Genomic DNA, 23,834 nt, shown 5'->3' with positions numbered 1-23,834 from the left:
CATCAGTGAGCCAATCAATTGTCTATACTTGGAAGGATCCACATGGCTTGATTCAAAACTCTTTAAGTTTGTATTCATCGAGGTTGTCGTTGGTTTGCAATCCATCATGTCAAACCTCTTCAACATCTTAATCGCGTACTTTCCTTGACCTAGATAGATCTCATCAGGTCCTTGCCAAACTTCCAGTCCCAAATAGTAGTGCATTAGCCCTAGATCCTTCATGTCAAATTCTGCCGCTAGTTGCTTCTTACATTCTTCAATTCGACCTTCCACACCTATCAAGAGAAGATCTTCCACATACAGAAGAATGATTATCGGTTCTACCTTCACAACCTTAATATAAAGTTCATATCAACATAACTTTTTGTGAAGCCTAAACTTTGAAGGTATGCATCCATCCATGCTTGCTTGAGGCCATATAATGTCTTCTTCAATCTACAAACATATGCCTTTCTATCTTTAACTTCAAATCCCAAGGGTTGTTCTATATAGACTTCCTCATCAATTATGCCATTCAAGAATGCAGTCTTGACATCCATTTGGTGGATGTTCCATCCCATTGATGCTGCCAAAGAGACCAACGAACAAATAGTTGTATACCTTTCTGTTGGAGCAAATGTCTCTTCATAGTTGATGCCTTCCTGTTGAGAGAAGCCCCTAGCCACAAATCTTGCCTTATATTTATCAATACTTCCATTTGCTGCATGTTTGATCTTGTAGAGCCATTTGGAAGTTACCACAGATTTGTCTTCAGGCCTAGGTATGATCTCCCAAACTCCATTCTTCATTATAGATTGATATTCTTCATTCATGGCATCCTTCCATTCTTGGTGATTGACAACTTCTTCAAAAGTGGATGGCTCTACTTCTATTAGTTTTGTCATGTAGGCTGCATACCCAGAATATCGTTTGGGCTTCTTGCTTTCCTTGAATGTACCTTGAGCTGCTCCATGACCTTCTGCATCTAGAAGTGTAGACTTCAACCAATTAGGTCTTTTTCTAGTTTTGGGGATTACCGTAGGTTGTATAGGTTCACAGGGACCTTCATCTTCATGGTTTGATTCTTCTTCCCTAGTAACTTCTTCAAATGTCGAAAGTTCTTCATCACCAGAGTCCATAGGGAGATCCTTTGATTTCTTGAATGAAATACTTTCGTCAAATATTACATCTCGACTGACTTCTCTTCAATGTCCTTCCTTTATGTAGATCTTATAGGCCTTAGAAGAGTTACTGTAGGCCACAAATGTTCCCTTCATGCCAAATGGATCCAACTTCTTCCTTTTGTCCTTAGGTATTTGTATATAGACAGGACAACCGAAAATTCGGAGATGATCTACGATTGGTTTCTTTCTAGTGAACACTTCTCTGGGAGTCCTGTTATCTAGTGACCTGTGGGGACTTCGATTTTGTATGTATACAGTGGTCTTTGTAGCTTCACTCCACAAAAATTTCGGTAAATTTTGATCATGTAGCGTTGCTTTTACACTTTCTTCAATGGATTGATTCTTTCGTTCTGCAACTCCATTTTGTTCGGGATTATATGGGACTATCAGCCCCTTCTTAATCCCAGACTCATAGAAAGCTATGGTTTCCTTAGTTGTGTATTCTCCTCCATTATCAGATCTTAATATCTTGATTCTTCTTTTTGTAAGGTTCTCTACTTCAGCTTTGAATTCTTGAAATTTGGTAAATACTTCATCCTTGAATTTCATTAGGTAATCGCAAGTTTTCCTTGAATGGTCATCTATAAGTGTGACATAATATAGATGACCTCCAAGTGATTTAGGAGTTATAGGACCACAAACATCAGAATGAATAAGATCCAAGATTTCTTATGACCATGAAACACTGCTTCCAAATTGTCTCTTGGTGTTCTTACCCAATGCACATCCCTTGCATACTCCTTCATGATCTTCTTTCAGTTTAATGATTCCATCTAATATTGAATTTAGAATTGGAAGGATTTTGAAATGGAGATGATTGAATCTTCTATGCCAAAATTCACATGGGCTGATTTCAATGTAACCTAAAGCTTGACCAAGAGGAGATAATAACCTGTCAAGTCTTCCTTCACGAATCCCAATCACTCTAACATTTTCTATGCTTGAGTTTTTACCCCATACTACAACTTTTACATCGATGAAAGCCACTCTATCACCTTTATCTTCTAGACTTGAAATGCAGGGTAAGTTCTTATGCAAATGTGGAACAAATAAGATGTTGTTGAGATGAATATTGCCTCCATTCTCTAGCTCTATTGAGGTTGATCCAATTCCTCTCATAGGATAGCTCTTATTATCTCCAAGCTCTAAGAGTAAGAAGACTTTCCTTTTGACAATGTTTTTAGTTGCTTGTGATGACTGGTCATGTGTCTTGATGCTCCACTATCGATCACCCAAATGCTCTCATCTTGAAATGTGCCAGTGAGTGCTGAGAAGAGTCCTTCGTCCTTTGTCTTGGTCACTTCCTTCTTTGGAGTAAATAGGAGATTCCATACTTCTTTGATGCCTTTCTTGAGATGACTTGCCACCTTTGAACACTTCTTTAAAAACTTCTTCAATGTAGTAGAGATCTTCATAATGCCCTTTGCCAACCTTAGCTTTGATACCATGTTGAGAAATCTAAAGGGCAATAGTTAAGATGATTTCTCTTTTTATGATAACTGCTTGTGATGTCTTTTTACTTTTTCTTACTTATTAGCTTCTTCACTTATTATTATGTTCGAATATCATCAAACAACTACCAAAACAAGAAGAACAATAGTACACAAGAACATAGAATGTAGGCTGCAAGCCAGGGCCAAAACCTCTCCACTTGAGAGGAAAACTCACAAAATCTCTCCTCTTCTTATAAATTCTTCAATTGACGAATTCCAAGACCTCTAGACCAAGACCAATACCCTCCAAGATCAAGTCCAACCTTTCTGAATGATGTGATTTTGATGAAAGGAGATTTTGGGGTATACCAATTTCCCCTTTCATTTAGAAATTTCGATCCTGAGGCCTGTGGGTTATGGCCCACAAACCTATCGGAAGTGTTCATTTTTCGCTTAATCCTCAGAAACTCGGGACCATTCAACTATCGGAATACATGGATTACATGGGAAAAACCGCCCGAACACATAAGCAGGACTTCAAAATTTATACAACCTGCATTCATAAATCGCCGGGTCAACCTCTCGGTCCATTGCCTTTCCGCTGTCCTTCGTTATCTCCGATCTCCGATCGGCTTCATCGGCTTATCGACGATATCACAATTCCCACTATCCACTGCGCTTGCTTCTCCGATTTGCGATCAGCGATTAGATCGCGACCGTCGATCCTGACCTTCGATCCGACGGTTGTTGATTCAATCGATCAACAAACTTGCTCGACAGATCCTCCACCGTTGATCTATACTTCGCGGATCCAATGGTTCATGATGATTTCGAGTAGACAACAAGCACAAGGATTAACTGCCCGATAAAGCGGTTTCCTCTCTCCTCGTTGCTACATGTCGCTCGGTTAGTGGAATCAGGTGCTCACCCTTCAATACCACTTATGGTTTTGAGGTCGCCCGAAATACCACTTCTTGTTGCGAAACCACTTTCCTCGTGAATTAATGCCCTCACATCTCTACCATGCGATGACCATTGATCTATGAGATCCAACGGATCTCATGCATTCTCTCATTCGTTCGCCATTTGATGGATTCTACGTTAAAACCCCAGTTTCTTCGCCATACTCTGTCTTCACACAGAACACTCATAAATAACAATCACTCGATATCTTTGGATGGCCATCGATCTTACAGTGATCGATGGTCGATCAACACACTTACAAACGAGATTTAAGCCATCAACACATATATATATATATATACAACAGAACTGAAAAGGACATAATACACAGACACGCAAATTCAACACTGAACATACTTTATATTATACAGGATATGATTACAAATCTAAGGCATTTCAGCCTTAGGAACAAATTCCCCTTCAACTACATTTTGATCACTCTGTTCTCACAAATTTACTCTGTTCTCACTCTGTCCCTATTGAACACGCAGGTTCATCATTTATAAAACACATTGGATTGGATCACTGAAAGGATCCGATCAAATCCTCTCCATGAATCACTCAACTATCCCTAATTCTCTCTACATGCATACATATGTGGTAAATTACATTTAATAAAGTCTTCTAGAGACTTACCACTTCCATCATTTTAGCCCTGTTTTAATAGAATTTGTCCCCTGTTTTGTTCCGATGGTCCACGTCCTCCTTGCTCTGCTTCAAAATTTGCATTTTGATTAAGGGGGGTCAGATGCCCCTGCATCAGATTTCCTTGTCCAAGTCATACCCAGTCAAATCTCTTCTAGCAACACAACTTCAACCCCCAGCTTTAGAATTTCAGCCTCTACTGCAAGTCTGAAATTTTAGGCTCCCTGCAATTGCTACTACATCCACACGTGTGAGCGAAATTAACCTTCCAAGGCCTCTCAACAACTTCGCTTGCCTTGCTTCCTTGATTAGGCTAGTAGGTGACCTAGTAGACCCTTCTTCTAGTAGATTTGATCCTCTTCCAACAGATAGAGAATTTCAACCTTGAAGCTGCAAACACTAGCTTCTCTTCTTTTGCACGTGTGAGACAAAATTAACCCAAAAAAATCTTTCTTCGTCCTCTTCCTTCTTCGCTTGCCTTCTTGCTCTTCTCCTTTGCTTGAATGAGTGAGTTATGGATGTCTCTCAAGGAGGTCGAGTTCCCTCCTTTATATAAGCTTCTCAAGGTGGACGTGGCTTCTCAAAGTAGGCCGACTTCCCAGCTGCCAGACTGACTTGGTCTTGAAGGGTATTTGGACACTTTTAATGACAATTTTTTTTTTTTTTACAAGTTACAATGTGCCCGATGAGGTCTTCAACTTATGATAATGACTCTTTTGACTTCTTGACCTATGACAAACCCTAGAAGCACTCAATGGGTGCTTAACCTATAAAATAGCAAACCTTAGGCATGAAACCCATGCTCCAAAAATAATAATAATATATATATATATATATATATATTTTTCGTTTTACAATATACAAGAATCAAGAGTACATTTCATATTTATGAAGATTGAACCTAGTTACATTTTTTTCAACATTTTTTTGTGTATGCTACGTTAGAAAACTTAGTGTATTCGTAATTTAATTTTTTAGAATAGCTATTGCTCGTATTTATGATTTTACGCTTAGAAAATTGCGAATCAGTTACCTAGTTTTAAGGGAAATTAACATGGTATCAGAGCATAGCTTCTGATTGAAAACCAAACACATTTGATCTTCAGGAGCAAGTGCTACGATTCAGAGGGAGCGAGTTCACTGAGTTGATTTGGCTGCTAGGGTTTTTGGGCAGGCAATATGGCGTATCAGGGTCTTAGATTTGTGGACATATTAGACGGTGCATCCAACTTCTGCTCATGGTGTGAGAGGATAACAATGGTGTTGGAGGAGCAAGGGGTGTGGGAGTTTGTTGATAATGTCCCAGTTGCACCCACGGACCTTCAACCGTTGGTACAACATAACAAGAAGGATGCCAAGGCAAGGAGAATCATCTTGGAGGGAGTTAAAGACCACATTATTCCTCACTTGATCGATACAAAGACAACCAAAGCCATGTGCAATGCCATTATTGGCCTCTATCAGGGTTCGAGCGAGGCTAGGGAACTAGTGCTAAAAGAAAAACTAAGGACCATTAAAATGTCCAAGTTTTATTCTATGGTGTCTTACCTCACCAAGTTTACCCAATTGAGAGAAGAGTTGGCTGGTGTGGGCGAGACAATTCCATATAGAGATTTGGTGAATTTTGCTTTGTTGGGTTTGACCAAATCTTGGCAAGCCTTCACGGATGGGATTTGTGCGAAAAGAAAGCTTCCAGATTGGTAGCGATTATGGGGTGATTGTGTCCAAGAAGATATTTGCAGACAAGCTCAATCTAGGTCTTGTCTCAAGATCGAAGAAGATGAAAACTTTACCCTAGCCAGCAAAGGAAATAAATCCAAGGGCAAACAAAACAGTGGTGGTGGAGAGCCGAGCCCCAAGGGCGAGAAGAAGAACAAGGATCTCAGCAAGATCAAGTGCTTTTCGTGCCACCAATTTGGGCAATATGCTACTAAGTGCCCTAATAGGAAGGGTCCAAGAAGGACCGAGTAGCAGCCTTTGTAGAGATAGATGAGTTCTCTTCTCACTTTAAGGAGGAGTTTTCCCTCATTGCTTGCATGGCAAGCTCAATGCCTACCACTTTATGGTATGTAGACAGCGGTGCATCCTGTCATATGATGGGAGACAAGAAATATTTCAGCAAACTATTAGAAAGGGACATGCAGTTCGACATTGAGATGGGAGACGATGGGAAGTACTGGGGCGAGGGCACCGATACAATTAGATTTGAGAGGGAGTCTAGAAACCCTTTGTATCTTAGAGATGTCTTTACGTACCTGGGCTCAAGAAGAACCACATTTCAGTTTCAATATTGAAGGATAGGGGGTATGAGGTGACCTCCAAACATGGTAGGGTTTTTCTAAGACCTTTAGACTCCAAGGTGGTTGAGTAGATTGGGGTTAGACATAAGAGCCTGTACAAATTGCTATTTGAGACAACCATAACACTAACCAACAGAGGGAACGATGAGTCAAGCAGGGAGCTTGAGGAGTTGTGGCATTAGTGCATGGGGCATTTGCACCATGGCGCGTTAAAGATTCTCAGGGAGATAACGACAGGGTTGCCATAGGTGAGCAAGGGTTGCACACTTGGCAAGTATGCCAAAACCTCTTTTCCTAGTAGAGATAACAAGGCCAAGGGTATCTTGGACCTTGTTCATTCAGATGTTTGTGGTCCTTTCTCTATAATATCCCTCAGTGGGTACAAGTATTATGTCACCTTCATAGATGATCATTTGAGAAAGACATGGATATTTTTCATGAAAAAGAAGGATGAGGTCTTCTCGAAGTTTTTGGAGTACAAGGCCTTGGTTGAAAACCATATTGGCAAGAAAATCAAGGCACCGAGGTCTGATACTGGTGGCAAATATGCCTCAAATGCATTCAAAGAGTTGTGTGCGAAGGATGGCATCAAGAGGGAGCTGACTACACCATATAATCCTTAGCAAAATGGGGTGGTAGAGCGCAAGAACAAGGCCGTAGTTGGAGTGGCCAAAGCCATGTTGCATGACTATGGGCTGCTCAAGTTTCTTTGGGTTGAGGCATGCAATACAACAACTTTATTGTAGAACCAGAGCCCACACAAATTGTTGGGGCGAGTTACACTAGAAGAGGCTTTTACTGGGAAGAAGCTTTTACAACGAGACATCCAAAGCATACAAGGTGTGTATACCAACACTTAGAAAGACAATCATCAAGAGAGATGTGAAGTTTGAGGAAGAAAGGGCTTTGAAGAAGACCTTAGAGCGTGAGCTGACTATAGTGCAGGAGGAGGACTAGTAGGTTCCCAAGTAGGAGGCTAAGCTAGCACCTCAGAATACAGCTGCACATGTTGATGGGCAGATTGGGTTAGAATGAGGATGAGAGGGACACACATTTGGAGAGTGTGGAGCCCACTCAGGTAGTGACTCCTAGCACATGGAGGAGAAGAGTGAGATGCACAGAACAAATGATTCATGAGGCGCAGGAGCAAGTTGGTGCTCCTAGTACATCAGTTCGACAAAGCAGACAACCACAAATACATAGGACATATGGAACTTATGATAGAGTTGTTGGATGTCAAGACTTCCAGTTACTAGGAGGCAGCCACTCAACCGATGTGGAGAGATGCCATGGTGGAGGATTATGCTTTCATAATGAAGAATAATGTCTGCGAGGTGGTGTCGAGGCTAGAGGGCAAATCTGTGGTTGGCTCTCACTGGGTCTACAAGATCAAGCATGGGGTTGATGGGCGCATCAAGAAGTATAAGGCAAGATTTGTGCCAAGGGGTTCTCGCAGTTAGAGAGGATCGACTATGATAAGACATTTGCCTCGATGGCTAGATATTCGTCTGTCAGGGCTATTACAACCATTGCAGCTTAGATGGGTTGGAAAATCCACCAAATGGATGTTAAAACAACATTCCTCAATGGTGTTGTTGAGGAGGAGATTTGTATTGAGCAACTAGAGGGATTTGAGACATGCAGTAGTGAGACTCATGTTTGTGGACTCAAGAGAGCCTTGTATGGGCTCAAACAGGCTCCACGAGTATGGTATGCTTGGATTGACAGTTACCTTCAAGGATTGGGCTTCACCAAGAGTGAAGTGGACCCCAACCTTTACTACATTGTTGTTGGAGGTAAGCCGCTTATTCTGGTGCTGTATGTGGACGATTTGATTTTGACAAGCGTAGTTAAGCTCATGTAGGAGTGCAAGAGAGATCTTGTAGGCGAGTTTGAAATGAAGTTTATGGGGTTGATGCACTATTTCCTGACAGAGAAAGAAAACACTCACAAAACTTGATCGGTTCATTACTGAGCTTGGAAATTTATACAAGTTTTCAGCTACGGATACACATTAACTGCGCCGGATTAGCCGTCTACTGAATAGTGTTCGGCGCCGTCTGAACAGTGATCGGCGCCGATCGTGATTAATGCTTGACACCTCCCCTTAATCACGATCTACATGTTAACTTGCCTGCTGGTCTAAGTCTCAGCTAGGCTTACAACATAATTTGGATTTTCTACAATGCACAACTTGCTTCTACACATTTCAAATTTAGCTTTTCCAAGAGGCTTGGTGAATATGTCAGCCGCATTTTCATTTGTATTACAATATGATAAGTCAATTTCTTTTGATTGCAATTTTTCTCTTACAAAATGATGTTGTGTGTCAATGTGTTTTGTCCTTGCATGATATATAGGATTGTTTGCCAATTTGATAGTGCTTTGATTGTCACATCTGATTACTGTAGGTGCTTGTTGTGCTTCTCCAACATCTTCAAGTATCCTCCTAAGCCATATTGCTTCACAGGTTGCACTGCATAATGCTTTATACTCAGCTTCAGCGGATGACAATAAAACAGTTGGTTGTTTCTTACTGCTCCATGATATTGGTCTTGAACCAATATTGAACACGTATCCAGTAGTAGATTTCCTATCATCTGGATTTCCTGCCCAGTCAGAATCAGAATAACCTGCCAATTCAACATCAAATTCATCAGTAGACATAATACGAAAATTAAGTGTTCCTTTCAGATATCGAAGGATTTTCTTTGCTGTTTTCCAATGGCTTTCACAAGGCTTAGCCATGAACTGACTAAGTATGTTGACAGAATATGCTATATCTGGCCTGGTAGTGGTGAGATAGTTCAGACTTCCCACCAGTTGACGATACATAGTTCCATTCACCTCTTTGGTTCCATCATCACTGCACAATTTGACACTCTGTTCTAAAGGAGTAGATGTTGCCTTGCATTCAGTCATATTGAATCTTTTAAGGATTTCCCTTGTATATTTGCTTTGTGTGATTACCCTCCAAACTGCAAGACCTAAACAATAATGCAATTCACCAAGATCCTTCATCTCAAATACACGTGACAACTGATTTTTAATTTCTTCAATCAACTTGCATGCATTTCCAGTTATGATAAGATCATCAACATATACAGATATTAAAGCAGCATTCTTGTCTTCATCTTCCTTGATGTATAAGTTAGGATCATTCTTGCTTCTCATAAAACCTTTCTCATCAAAGAAAGAATCAATTTTCACATACCATGATCTTGGTGCTTGTTTCAAGCCATATAAAGCTTTCTTTAACCTGCAAACCAGATGCTCCTATCCCTGTTTTACAAATCCTTCAGGTTGAACTAAATAAACTTCTTCTTTTAACTCACCATTCAAAAATGCAGATTTGACATCTAACTGATGCATTTTCCAATTATATTTTGTAGCTAATGCAATCATGATTCTAATTGTGTTCTACTTAGCTACAGGTGCAAAAGTATCTTCATAATTAATTCCTTCCTTTTGTGAATATCCTTTTGCAACCAATCTAGCTTTATGTTTATCAATACTTCCATCAGCATTAAATTTAGATTTATAAAGCCATTTGCATCCTATGGGAACTTTGTTTTTAGGCAATTCTGTTAATTCCCATGTGTCATTCTTCATTATAGAGTTATATTCTTCATTCATTGCATTTCTCCATTCTTCATATTCTTTAGCTTCCTCATAGCTTGAAGGTTCTACAACATTCATAACATAAGACATTAATGCATAATCTTTATACTTTACAGGTACCTGACTTTGACGTGATGACCTTCTTGGAGTTTTACTGCTTTCATCTTTCTTTTTGTTTTGCGGAGTCTCCTCTCCTCTTCTTGGAGTATCATGACTACTTGATGCTCCTTGCTCTTGAGCTTGTATCTGTTCTTGTGCTTGTTTTTGCTCTTGTTCAACACTTGTATCTATTTTGACATAATCATCAATATCATGCCACACACTAGTATTATTTATTTTATCACTTTCATTTGCATTCTCATGAAACACCACATCCCTACTTGCAAGCAGTGTATGAGTACTAGGATCAAACAGCTTGTATGCTTTCTGATTATCACAATAACCAATAAATATGCACTTAATTGACTTTGCATCAAGTTTTCTTCTTTCATCTTTTAGAATGTGAGCAAATGCCTTGCAACCAAAAACTCTTAAATGACTCACTTTTGGTTTGTACCCATAAAATGCTTCAAAAGGTGTTTTAAGCTCTAAACTTTTGGTTGGACTTCTATTTTTCAAATAAACAACAGTGTTAATGGCTTCAACCCAAAAAATATTAGAGATATTTTTACCTTGAAGCATATTACGTGCACATTCAACTAGTGTTATGTTTTTCCTCTCAGCAACTCCATTTTGCTGAGGTGTATGTGGCACTGTGAATTGTTGCAGAATCCCATTGCTTTTACAATATTGATTAAATTCTCTTGATTTGAATTCTCCCCCTTGATCAGATCTCAAAATTTTGATGTAATTACCAGTTTGTTTTTCTACCATATTCTTAAATTCTTTAAAGTACTCAAAAACATCACTCTTCTTTCTTAGGAAATAAACCCATGTAAATCTAGATCTATCATCCACAAAAATAAGAAAATACCATGCTCCACCAATAGATCTAGTTTGCATAGGTCCACATACACCAGTATGAATTAATTCAAGTATTTCCCTTTGCCTTTTTTCTTTATGTATAGGAAATTCCTCCCTATGTTGCTTGCCAAGTACACATGCTTCACATTCAACATGATCATTCTTCAAGACAGGAAGACCTTCAACCATTGTGTTCTTTTGAAGTAGCATTAAATCTTTGTGATTTAGATGTCCATACCTTTGATGCCATAAATCTACTGTTGACATTGTTGTAGATGCCAACGCTTGATGACTTTTCCTGGTCACATCCAACTTATACAAGCCTCCAACTTTGGTTCCTGTGGCAATAACCTTGTACTTATCTTGAATGTCTTTCACTATACACTGTGATCTAACAAATTCCACCTTCAAATCTTGGTCAGTAATAGTAGAAACAGAAATTAAATTCTTTTTGATATCAGGAACATACATCACATTATGACTCTGTTTCTCTTGTCCATTAGGCAAATTCACACCTATTACTCCATAACCTTGAACTTTAAGTGATCTGTTATCTCCTAGGCAAACATATGTTCCATCAATGTTTTCATGATATTCATCAAACCACTCCTTATTACAAGACATAGGGAGTGATGCACCAGAATCAATGAACCAAGCATTCTTATCATCATTTTCCACAGATAATGCAGCATCAGAAACAAACAATTTAAGATTTTTAAATCCATCATTGATATCCTTGTCCACAAAATTTCCATTATGCCTTCTGTTTCTTTACCTAGACTCATTATATTTCCTTTTATAACAATCTTTAGAATGATGCCCAGGTTTGCCACAATAATAACACTCATCATTTTTCTTATGGATTGGAAATTTAGACTGTGTCATACCTTTTTGTTTTGCTTGAAACTTGCCTCCTTTGTTCTTGTCCCATGGTTTGCCTCTGTATGGATGTTTTCCCTTGGCCACCAATGCCAAATCTGAACTGCTAGAGCCCAAATTAAAGCTCTTCATCCTCTCCTCCTCTTGTAGAAGAATTCCTGTCAATTCATCAAATGAAGGGGGTTTCTCTCTAGCTGCAAGACTTGAAACAAAAAATTGATAATCTTGCACTAAGCCATTTAATATGATGGTGACTAAGTCAGTACTAGACACCTTTTCACCAATATCTCCTCACTTATCACTTAAATCTTTGACACGAGATATGAAATTGCTTATACTTTCATTTGCTTCCATTTTTAGAGATAAAAGCTTAGTCTTCAAAAACAAGATTCAGTTTGTATTTGTTGTTTCATACAAACTCTTTAGTGTATCCCATGTTTCTTTTGATGTCTTGCAATCTCTGATGTGAGGAATAATGTTGTCCTTTACGAACATACGTAGCAACACCTTTGCTTTTGTCTCCCTTCTCTCCCAATCTGGAATAGAACCTGCAACAATGGGTTTGGGCTCATCCCCACTCACAATGGACCACAAATTATTTCCTTCTAAAATAGTCATTAACTTGAATTTCCAATTCACATAATTTTCTCCATCAAGTTTGGTGGATTCATTCATATAAGTATCAAGCAACAAATTTGCCATGATGAAAAAAAAAACTTTCTCCAATCGCCAAAATGCAATTTTTTTTTTTTTCTCACAACTTCAATATTTCATTACTTAATAATAACAACCCTCCTTTTTTTAATATCTCCAATAATAACACTTTCCTCTCCTTTTTTAAACAAAATTGAATGTATGAATATTCTAGGCTCTTGTTTCAATGAGATATGTTCACAATTTAATTTTCTCGAGAGCCTACAATGGATATATCAATTCTAAAATTTTCACTAACGTGCAAGAAGATGAGAGTAAAATGAGATTAAAATTTTCTAACACAACTGATTGCCTTCGTGCATTCTGCGCCAGGAACCCCTGTATAGCTGATCCATGTCGAAAACCAATGAGGCAAACCAATGCAATTGCCGAAAACAATATCTCATTACCTCAAAAACCGGAGCTTCGCTTTCAAAACTTTAACACTATCAACTTGTGTGTGAACTCAACACAATACACAATCTGGTCAGTGATATTTTCAATTTTAAAACAGATCATGCAGCAACAGAGCCAGAGAAAACTCAGCCAACCTCCTCATCAGATTAAACTGTACATTATATAAAAGCAGTAGCTTACAGGATATAAGCAGACAAAACCATAGATGGCACTCTTTTTCTAGCAGTAAGGGCGTTACAGCATCAGCACACCCACCATCAGCACGCAGCTCACGGCTCAGTTGCCCACGCTTCTGCTACACCACAGCGGCTGCTGCAACCTCCACCACAATGCACAGCTGAGCCCTCCTTTGCATAGCTCCTCTGCAACACTTCTCAACACACTCTTAATGCTCGACTTGCACACACAACGGGCTCTCACAGCTCAGCGCTTAACCTCGCTCTGAGACCATGACAGAGAAAGAAAACACTCACAAAACTTGATCGGTTCATTACTGAGCTTGGAAATTTATACAAGTTTTCAGCTACGGATACACATTAACTGCGCCGGATTAGCCGTCTACTGAATAGTGTTCGGTGCCGTCTGAACAGTGATTGGCGCCGATCGTGATTAATGCTTGACATTTCCTTGGGTTGGAGGTTTGGTAGGGTGATGGGGAGATCTTCTCGAGGCAAGGCAAGTGTGCCCTAATTTTTTTTAGGAGATCCCACATGTAGGATTACAGGCTCATGACCACACCTCTAGTCACAAACTGGAGGAAGGTCAATACATCCAAATTAGAGCGAGTAGATTCTTCACTTTATCGACAATTAATAGGGTCGCTTATGTATTTGGAAAACACACAACCAAACATATGTTTGTAGTTAACTCTTTGAGCCAGTTTATCGTCGAACCTTCCAGAGCGCATTGGGTTACTGCCAAGCACGTATTGAGCTATCTCAAGGGGGCAATAAAGTATAGAATGTGGTATAGACAGGTTGATGAGGTAAGGCTTGAGGGCTTCACTGACGCAGATTTGGCAGGGAGCTCCACAGAGAGGAAGAATGCATCGGGATGCACATTCAGTGTTAGATCAACAGTTGTTTCTTGGTTCAACAGGACGCAGAGATCAATTGCATTGAGCTTAGCCGGGGCTTTGTAGGGTGCGAAGCAATTTGGTTGAGAAAGCTATTGGAAAATCAAAGTAGTTATATTAGGGTTTGATTCTCCTTCTTGATAATTACTTGTGAATGTGTTGTCTTCTTCTACTTCTTTAGGGTTTAGGGTTTAGCTAAGACAAGAGGACACAAGATGTGGCACTAGCTAGGGACAAACCCCAATGTGGGGAAACCCTTGATCAAATCTTCTTATAGTCTTCAATATTTCAGCAGAGAGAGAGTACAATTTACAAATCTGATATTTTGTAACAGCAGTAAAAGAAACTTAACTAGAAAAGTCAACATTGGACAACAGGGTAGATTTGACCCTCAACAATTTGGTCAACTTCAGTCAACTTCGACCTCCAAACAGCAAGATGAATCAGCCCTCAGAACAACCCAAAATAGTCCAGTCAAACTTGGTCAAATAGTCAACCCTGTGGTCCGCCCTAGCTGCAGTCAACACTGGTCAAAGTCAACATTTGACCTTGATTTTTGTGCGCAGAAATGCGGCCTGTCCAAACAGAAATATCTCACCCAAAAACGCAGTCAAATAGGTCAACGTTGCTGGTCAACGCATGGTCAAACTGTCCAAAAATTCAGTCTCTTGAAATTTTAGCCTCCTGAAATTTTGACCTCCTGAAATTTCGCTGTCCTGAAATTTCGCTATCCTGAAATTTCAGACGTGTGGAGAGAGAGAGGCCCAGAAATCCGCACCCAATCAATGAGGAGAGAGAGAGAGAGAAGGTTTACAAATGCGACAAAGTCACCTTCTATTTATATGCAACGTTGAGGATGAATAGACGTGACTGTTGGAATTCTGAGCCTACATAAGTTTGCTTCATCCCCTTGACAATTTGACCATAATCAAAATAAATTCATAACTTCATTTGTACATGTCAGAATCGGATGATCTTTAGATCAATCTTATACCTCTCGGAGAGAGGAATCCAAGAAAAATATCAGCTGTCATAAATAAGATGATCCATGTGGAGTTTTGGCCCTACTTGCCAATTTTAACACTATGCGAGGGCAAAACCCCCCTCGAGTGGAAAACCCAGTCAAGATAATTCTTCCTTTCAATAGTATTCTTTGAGACTCTTCACCCTAGACCAAGACTAGACCTTCCCTCCACACCAAGTCAGCCTTCCAGATCTTCGACCCCTTCCAGCAACTTTGACTAGGCAACAACTTCCCGCAGCAGACGACTTCTGGCAATAATGAAACTTAGGAGACTTCGATCCCCCAATCTGGACCACGAAACATAGAGAGAGAGGCACCACAATTTCGATTTTTTTCTTTCTCCTTAGACTTCCCCAAACTCGCATTCACTTCGGCTTCCCGACAATAGACTTTGCATTTTCCCAACTACAAGAGAACTTCACACTTTTTCTCAGCTACAAGAGATATCGAACTTGTGTGAGAGAATGATGCTCCAAATGAATTCGATGAGCTTGCTTTTAAAGGCTCCATGTGAGGTTGAATAGGGTCCTTAGGCCGACTTGATCTTCTTCTAGGCCAACATGGTGTAGAGGTTACATAATTCATATTTGACTCAATACTGAACCTTATTACATGATTCAAAAGCCCAAGACGGGTCTCTTTAAAAGTATAATGACTCTATTGACTCAGAATAAATCCTAGAAGTCCTCAATGGGGACTTTGACCTAAAACATGGTGATCGAAGCATGAAACCCATGCTTCAATAAGTCACAATAATAATAATAAAAACTCTTTTTTTTTATTCTTTTGACAAGTACATTACATGATGACTTAAGTACATTAATGAAGATCAAACATAGTTACATTTTCCAACTCTCACTCTTAACTAGGGAGGTATTCATAATGTACAAATACAATGGAAGATTTCAAACTATATGAACCATGAAGAACTTTAGGCACCGCAATGCCATGGACTAGATTCCTTACCAGGGCAATCTATCCAAGTGGTCTCTCAACAATTTAGGCACCGCAATGCCATGGACTAGATTCTTGGCTAGGGCTATCTATCCAAGTGGTCTCTCAACAATTTAGGCACCGCAATGCCATGGACTAGATTCCGGACCAAGGTAATCCATCCAGGTGTGACTAAGATGGACTCAAGCTTTCAGCCTCTCTAGGTACCATCAGACTTGCTAACCACCAACCCAAAAATCCAGGTGTGTAACCAAAACAAAGCTCTATAATCAACACCACCTTTCCAATTTCGGGACCTAGACATCAACACAATGTGCCGACCATATGTCTTCCCAGGAAATGCTTCACTCACAAAGCCTCAACACCTCTTGATCTAGTAGATCAAGAACCACAAATCTCTCCCGATCAAACTGATCGGTAACCAACATGCTATCAAAACCTTCGAGAGATTCACCTGTACAAACACAACCCCAATCACCAATATACTTTCACATGTAAATGATCAAAACAAACCTCTGGGGCTGTACTCGATGTTGCTCCTCACTCAGTAGGACTATCAACAAAATATTTGACAAATGATTCCTCAATACTTTCCTTTCATACTTCTCATGCAACAACATATCTTCCGAAATTCATTAATCAAAACCAAGCTTGCCCTCCCTCTTAATGAGGAACCATCTCTTTATCTAGACTCCCTTTTAATCTTAGGGAGATCTCTCCTATTCATGCTTCCCCAGGGAGATCAACTTCTACTTTTTGTCATCAGAGAATCTTTCGTGGCTTCCAACCATTTCATTAGAGTTATCATCCTCATCATGCTTATCACATCAACAAGCATCTTCACCATATTGAAGATTGTGTACCTATACAATTTAGATAGCAAGTACAACCAAATCTATAGAAGCATGAAGTTAGCCATATCAAAATCACAGAGGCATTTCAATCTTTATACATATCAGATACCTAGACTTAATTACAAACAAGAGACATATACTCTTCATCATCTTGCTAGGGACTTAGTCATACACACTAAACTACTTCATAACAACTTTCATTCCATCTAGGGTTTCAATGTTACTTCCAAAGGTATGACATACCTTCCTACAACATGTAGCAAGCCCTAGAAACAATTCAAACAAATATAAAGCATCTAACAACCTTTCAAAATTAATATGTTAGACTTCTTACTAGGGTTTCATACAAATCCTAGATTTCATACAAAGGAATCAATCAAAACCAATCACAACTTAGTCACTAACTTGACCAACTTCCACTAGGGTTATTTGCAAACCCTAGATTTTTGATCAACCATCAATCCCAAACCAAAAACTCAGATTTCAACAATCTTACACAAATCTCAAATTATCATATTGTCATCATACATAAGAGATTTTTACTACGACTAAGGTTCAACTTCAAAACCCTAGAATTCCATTTTCACATTTTCAACAATCATTATATAAATAGATCTCAGATTGTTATATCACGCATACTAGACAATCTAACTACTAGTAGGGTTTAGCTGCAAAACCTTAGATTTCCAAACACCATCATTCTAGAATCTTCGCAAGGACTTTCATTAAATCCTTAAGATTTATGACCATCAACAACTAGGTCAACACACATATCTAGGAATTCATAACCATACATAAGCATATCATATGTCCAATAACATTAATACATCTTGACCTAGACCAAGCTAGGGTTTCAACCAAAAGGACATATCTATATATGCCTAGATTTCATCATCATGCAAAGGCATTTCATATCATGTGTTAGTCAAACCCAATTTCACAAAAATATCAAATACGAGTTACACATACAAATTTGATTAGACTAGGGTTTGATCAGAAAAACACACCCATACCAAGGAAATCATTCTCAAGCTTGAAAGGGTCTTGCTTGCACATTCCACTAAACCCTAATGAGTTAGGGTTTCAATGTAGAAACATAGCAAACCCAACATTACCAAAACTTCAAAGGTTCAGGATTTCAGACCTTATCATTCAACCTTAACAAGTTAGATTTTCCTGATCATACCAAAATCCCAAACATGACATCATCAATCAAACTTCAAATAGCATTTCACAATATCCCTAAGCAACTTAGGGTTTCAGACATTCATAATAGCATACCCTTTGGTTAGGGTTTTCCAGAACCTATCTAGGGTTCTACAAAATTAGTTGAGTGCGGTGGGTAGATTTATCGTGAGATGAATCAACCAAAACAAGAATCATTATGATTCAATATAGCTAGACATAACAATGTTAGTAATAGACTGTGAAATGAATAATCCTTTCAATATCAGAAATCGATGTATTTAAAGCATACCTTTGTTCCTTGACAAACCTTGTCTTGAGAGGTCCTCCTTCATGCTCCTTGAGAATATAGCAGATGTCTTTTGGAACATGAATATATGCTGGACTTCCAAAGATTCGGAGGGGATCCATACTCGGCTTCTTTCCTGTGAATAATTCTTCTGGTGTAGTTTTATCAAGACTCTTATGAGGACTTCTATTTTGAATGTATACGACTGTCATCGTTGCTTCTCCCCTTAAGAACTTTGGTAGATCTTGATCAAGGAGCATAGTTCGAATGCCTTCTTCAATTGACCTAGTATCCCTTTTAGCCAATCCATTTTGTTCGGGATAATAGGGAACAATGAGCTCCCTCTTAATCCCTGCTTCCTTACAATATGCAATCAATTCCTTAGAAGTGTATTCCCCACCATTGTCAGATCTCAGAGTTTTTATTTCCACTTAAGCCCTAAACTCCTTGAACTTATCAAACACTTCATCTTTTGTCTTGAGAATGTAGAGCCATGTCTTTTCTAGTATGGTCATCAATGAATGTCACATAGTAGAGATGAACTCCAAGTGATTTGTCATACATGGGCCCACACACATCGGAATGGATGAGGTCTAATATCTCTTTAGACCTAGTTTCACTAGTTTTACGAACTCCAATAAGCCTAGCTTTATCAGTACTAGAGTTTTTTCTCCCAAACCAATACTTTTCCATCAACAAAAACAATTCTTTCCCTTTTATCTTCCAAACAATAAAAATAAAATTATTTTTCAAACCTGGAACATATAGAATGCATCTTTGATTTATTATGCAGCTTCAACAATGTTGATCCCAGGCCTCTAACAACATATATTTTGTTGTCACCGAATTCCACTGCATGAGAAGATGATAGTGTATGAAGTTGTTTACTTTCACCTGTCATGTGTCTCGATGCTACACTATCAATGATCCATGCATTGTCATCAATAAGAGAACCTGTAAGAGCAGCCAAGAATCCTTGACTCTTATCCTTGTTGAACAAGTAGTAGATGACGTTCTTGATCCAACTTCTAGCAGTGTTGAAACCCATTATATGTAGTTCTTCATAGAGAGAGAATCCATGCCAACAAAGTGATCTTCAACTTCTCCTGACCTTAGCTCTGATACCATGTTGGAAAATCAAAGTAGTTATATTAGGGTTTGATTCTCCTTTCTTGATAATTACTTGCGAATGTGTTGACTTCTTTTACTTCTTTATTATCTTATTTTTCATCAAGCAATTACCATATTATGTGTGTATGAAGATCACAAAACAACAGACACAAGATATAGGCACTATGCTAGGGCAAAATCCCCCTCGAGGGGAAAACCTAGTCAAGATAATTCTTCCTTTCAGTAATATTCTTTGAGAGTCTTTACCCTAGACCAAGACCAGACCTTCCTTCCACTCCAAGTCAGCGTTCCAGATCTTTGACCCCTTCCAACAGCTTCGACTAAGCAGCAGCTTCTGACAACAGATGGCTTTCGGCAACAACGAAACTTAGGAGACTTCGATCTCCCAATAAAGAGCACGAAACAGAGAGAGAGAGACACCAAAATTTTGGTTTTTCCCTTCTCCTTAGACTTCCCCAAACTTGCATTCACTTCGGCTTCTCGGCAACAAACTTTGCACCTTTTCCCAACTACAAGAGAACTTTGCACTTTTTCCCAGAAACAAGAGATATCGAACATTATGTGAGAGAATGATGCTCCAAATGAATTCGATGAGCTTGTTTTTATGGGCTCCATCTGAGGTCGAATAGGGTCCTTAGGCCGACTTGATCTTCTTCTAGGCCGACATGGTGTGGAGGTTACATAATTCATATTTGACTCAATACTTAACCTTATTACATGATTCAAAAGCCCAAGAAGGGTCTCTTTAAAAGTACAATGACTCTATTGACTCAGAATAAATCTTAGAAGTCTTCAATGGGGACTTTGACCTAAAACATGGTGACCCAAGCATGAAACCCATGCTTTAACAAGTCACAATAATAATAATAAAAATTCTTTTCTTTATTCTTTTGATTGACTCAAATACATTAATGAAGACTGAACATATTTACATTTTCCAACAAAAGCTTCTTGTGGGCTTGTTTAGGAAAGAGTTGGAACCAATGGTAATCCAGTATGACATTCAGTGTTGCATCAAGCTCTTTGAAAATCCATTGTTTCACAATCGCTCATACGCTATCAGCACATCAAGAATATTGTTGAAAGAGGTATAGTTACACTCCAATACAACCAATAAAGGAGAAAACAACAAACATTCTGACCAAGGCTTTGCCAGGTAGCATATTTGTTTACCTTAGAGGGAAGTTGGGTATAGTGCAGAACACCTTCCTCTCTAAGAGGGACTGTTGATTGGAGTAGAGAAGTGTAAGGGTTCTGCTTGCCTGGGTGCCAAGGTTAGTAGAGGGACCCACAAAATAGCCACTTAGCATAATATTAATTTATTTAGCTATTTCCTAAAGTTAAACTTAGGAAAGATTTAAAATCCCAAGTCAACTTATGATTTAATTTCAGCCCTTCATCAAGATCTAATCTCAGCTGTTCAAAGTGGTTGTGGGGCTTAGGTCGAAATTATACGAGGAGATAGAGCGAGGAAGTGGCCAGTTCAAAGAGCACAAGCAGTGTGTGTCAACTTAGTGAAGGTAGAGACTAAGGTTTCAGCAGATCACAGAGTTTCAGTGACCAAGAGGGAGAGATCGATTGAGGGCCAAATTGCTCTAACTTAGACAACATTAGCGTAGCCTTCAGTTCGCACATGTGTGTAGAGACACAGAGCTGTGTGTCCGTATAGGTCACATTGGGCACAAAAATGTCGAACTGCGTGACTGTATGGCAGAACGAGTGCATAGAATGTAGAATTTCCACGAAATTCTGATATGCTGATAAGAACAATCTGAGAAACAGTTTCTTTTCTTACAAACACAAAATTTCTCTACTCAATTTGCAGTGGAATAGGAACCGGAATAAAAGCAGTCACACAATAAAACAGACTGTTTTTCTTGGGAACCCAACTGGGAAAACCCCTGCTTGATGAGAAATTTGATAGCAAAACTGAGCAATTGATCTCTTACAATACACTGTTTGAATTGAGACTACAACCTTCTCTCAGCCTTAAACTAGGCTTGAAAGCACCTGCAAGAATACTGATCTCTGCTCCTCTATCAATTTTGTGCACAAGCTTTTTATGCACACTTTTCCTCTCACAAACTCCACGCACAAACTTGTGCTTCCTATTGCTTGGTCTCACCAACTCGCTCACCAAAACAATGATTAAACTTGTGCCTTTGCTCATCCTTTTAAAGGCAATTCGAATGGTTAAAATTGGTGAGTTTTATAATTAGGTGATTTGGTGATTGATTGAGTTAGCATGAGTTAACTGCTCATGCAACTCGTCCTATTTCAAGTCAACCACTTGAAACTCAATCACTTGTGTTTTTTCCTCAATTAACTCACACTAGAAAATCAAGAACTCGACCTTCAATTTCAACTCATCAGTTAATTGCCACCTAACTTGTCCTAAGTTTTAGGGACTGATTCCTAAATTATAGGGACTCATCCTAATTTGTAGGGAATCTCCTAATTTTTAGGAACTTGAGTCATGCACAGGAAGGAACTCGTTCTGGCTCCTATGATTAAGGCACAAATCAAGGAACCCTTTTCTCTCCTAGATAAGATCATTTTACTAATGTCCAACAAATGACTACAAAAGTGGGTCAATGGGACTGCTGAGTACAATAATGTCAAAGCATACTCAGTCATGGAAACTAATGTTGGCTTTCAAAACACGTTATGGATTGAGTTGATAAAACTGTGAAGATATATAATTCAGATTTAGTTGAATGGGAGTCACAGTTAGTTAGGTTAAATATCTTATATGATTTTTCCTATTACCTTTTCAGAAGCCTTGATAAGTGCATTAATAATTTTTCCTAACTAAACGTTTGTGGTCTTGGATCTCAACTATGAAGATATATAATTCAGATTTAGTTGAATGGGAGTCACAGTTAGTTAGGTTAAATATCTTATATGATTTTTCCTATTACCTTTTCAGAAGCCTTGATAAGTGCATTAATAATTTTTCCTAACTAAACGTTTGTGGTCTTGGATGGTTCTGTTAGGTAACGGCGGAGCTCATGTCTGCTGCCGGTGAAGTAATTGCAAGCTCCAGCCAGCCATGTATGCTGCATTTCAGGAGTACGCAAGTTCGTTTACTCAGGACATTTCTAATGGGTCTTCCACTATTGATGGGGTTTTTAGGAGAAACTCAGACAATAGTAATTCACCTGATTGATTACGAAGAGAAAACTACTCCAACTGAGAGTGTTAAAATAATAATGCAGCCAAAAGCAGGAAGATCAGGACTTCCTGAATTGTATTCTGCTGAGATTGATATCCATTCTCAGTTGCCTTTGATTAAAGAGTTTGCACTGAACTGGAAATGGACATTTTGTGTTTGGAGTGCTTTAACATTCTACTTTTTGCTTGTGGGGTTAGTCATTTGTTGCTGCAAACAAGTTATTTTGCCTAGATCTTTCCTGGCAAGCAAAATGGATCATGAACAGTTAAAAAAAGCCACAGAAGACTTACGTAGCCCATCGACAGACACTGGAATGCCCGAGTCAAGTAGGAGACATATTCGCAGTAAAAGTCGATCTGTCTCCTTTGCTCAAGAATCACCAACTCTGTCTTCTCAGCGCAAGGCTACAATTCATACTTCAAGACATGGGGAACAAAGAGAGGAAAGTGAAATCTCAGAGGAACCTATTATAGATGACAAGATTTTAACTTCTGAAGAAGGAGCTCAGTCTGTACAGGAGTCAGTTTAGAATGTTGGAGATAAAGTTATTATTCAGAATGTAGCCGAGTGTTCAGTACCGAAACAAGGTTCAGAGAGAATCTCAAGTCAGCAATAAAGGACCACAGGTTTAAGTTAGAGTGTATTAAATATGATCTATAGAAGAAGTTTGTATTTTCCTAGTGATAGTAATCACTGAGATTATTAATGCTGATGAAGATATGGGTCCATGTCATAGTGGTATGTACATATAAATTCCGAGGGAAAACTGATCAATGATGTTAAATATAAATCGATATGAATTAGCAGTCTTGTTAAGTGCTTATTTCAATTGACATACAAAACCTGAACAGAAAATTCATTCAACTGCAGAAATGGCTTAAAGGCTGTGTTATTATGCATTAGAAACTAGTGATTTGAGCTGTCCCGAATCTGGTTAAAGCATTTGGGTTTTATCAATACATATGGAAGACTTGAAATATAAACATCTGGTCACATATAAAATAGTAACTACAGCTACTCGATTGTTTGACATGTAATCTTTGAAGAACACTGCTAGATACTTTCATTTG

At 38.9% G+C, this 23,834-nt stretch overlaps 1 protein-coding gene across 1 annotated transcript in view; it reads left to right on the top strand.

Annotated features, from left to right (window-relative positions):
* LOC149198337 (seipin-1-like) overlaps positions 1–23,574 on the top strand; it is a 30,587-nt gene extending 7,013 nt beyond the window's left edge. The window contains exon 2 of the mRNA XM_089406154.1: positions 22,586–23,574. Coding sequence (XP_089262280.1) covers positions 22,586–23,293 — 708 coding nt within the window. The 3' untranslated portion in view covers positions 23,294–23,574. The remainder of the gene's footprint in view (positions 1–22,585) is intronic.
* The last annotated feature ends 260 nt before the right edge of the window (positions 23,575–23,834 follow it).

This window comes from Pinus tabuliformis, chromosome 2_2 (genome assembly GCF_031772625.1).
Source record: "Pinus tabuliformis cultivar Carrire ecotype Pingquan chromosome 2_2, CPIR1, whole genome shotgun sequence".
Classification (NCBI taxonomy): Eukaryota; Viridiplantae; Streptophyta; class Pinopsida; order Pinales; family Pinaceae; genus Pinus; species Pinus tabuliformis.
The sequence above is the reverse complement of the archived record's forward strand: the minus strand, read 5'-3'. Positions and strand labels throughout refer to the sequence as shown.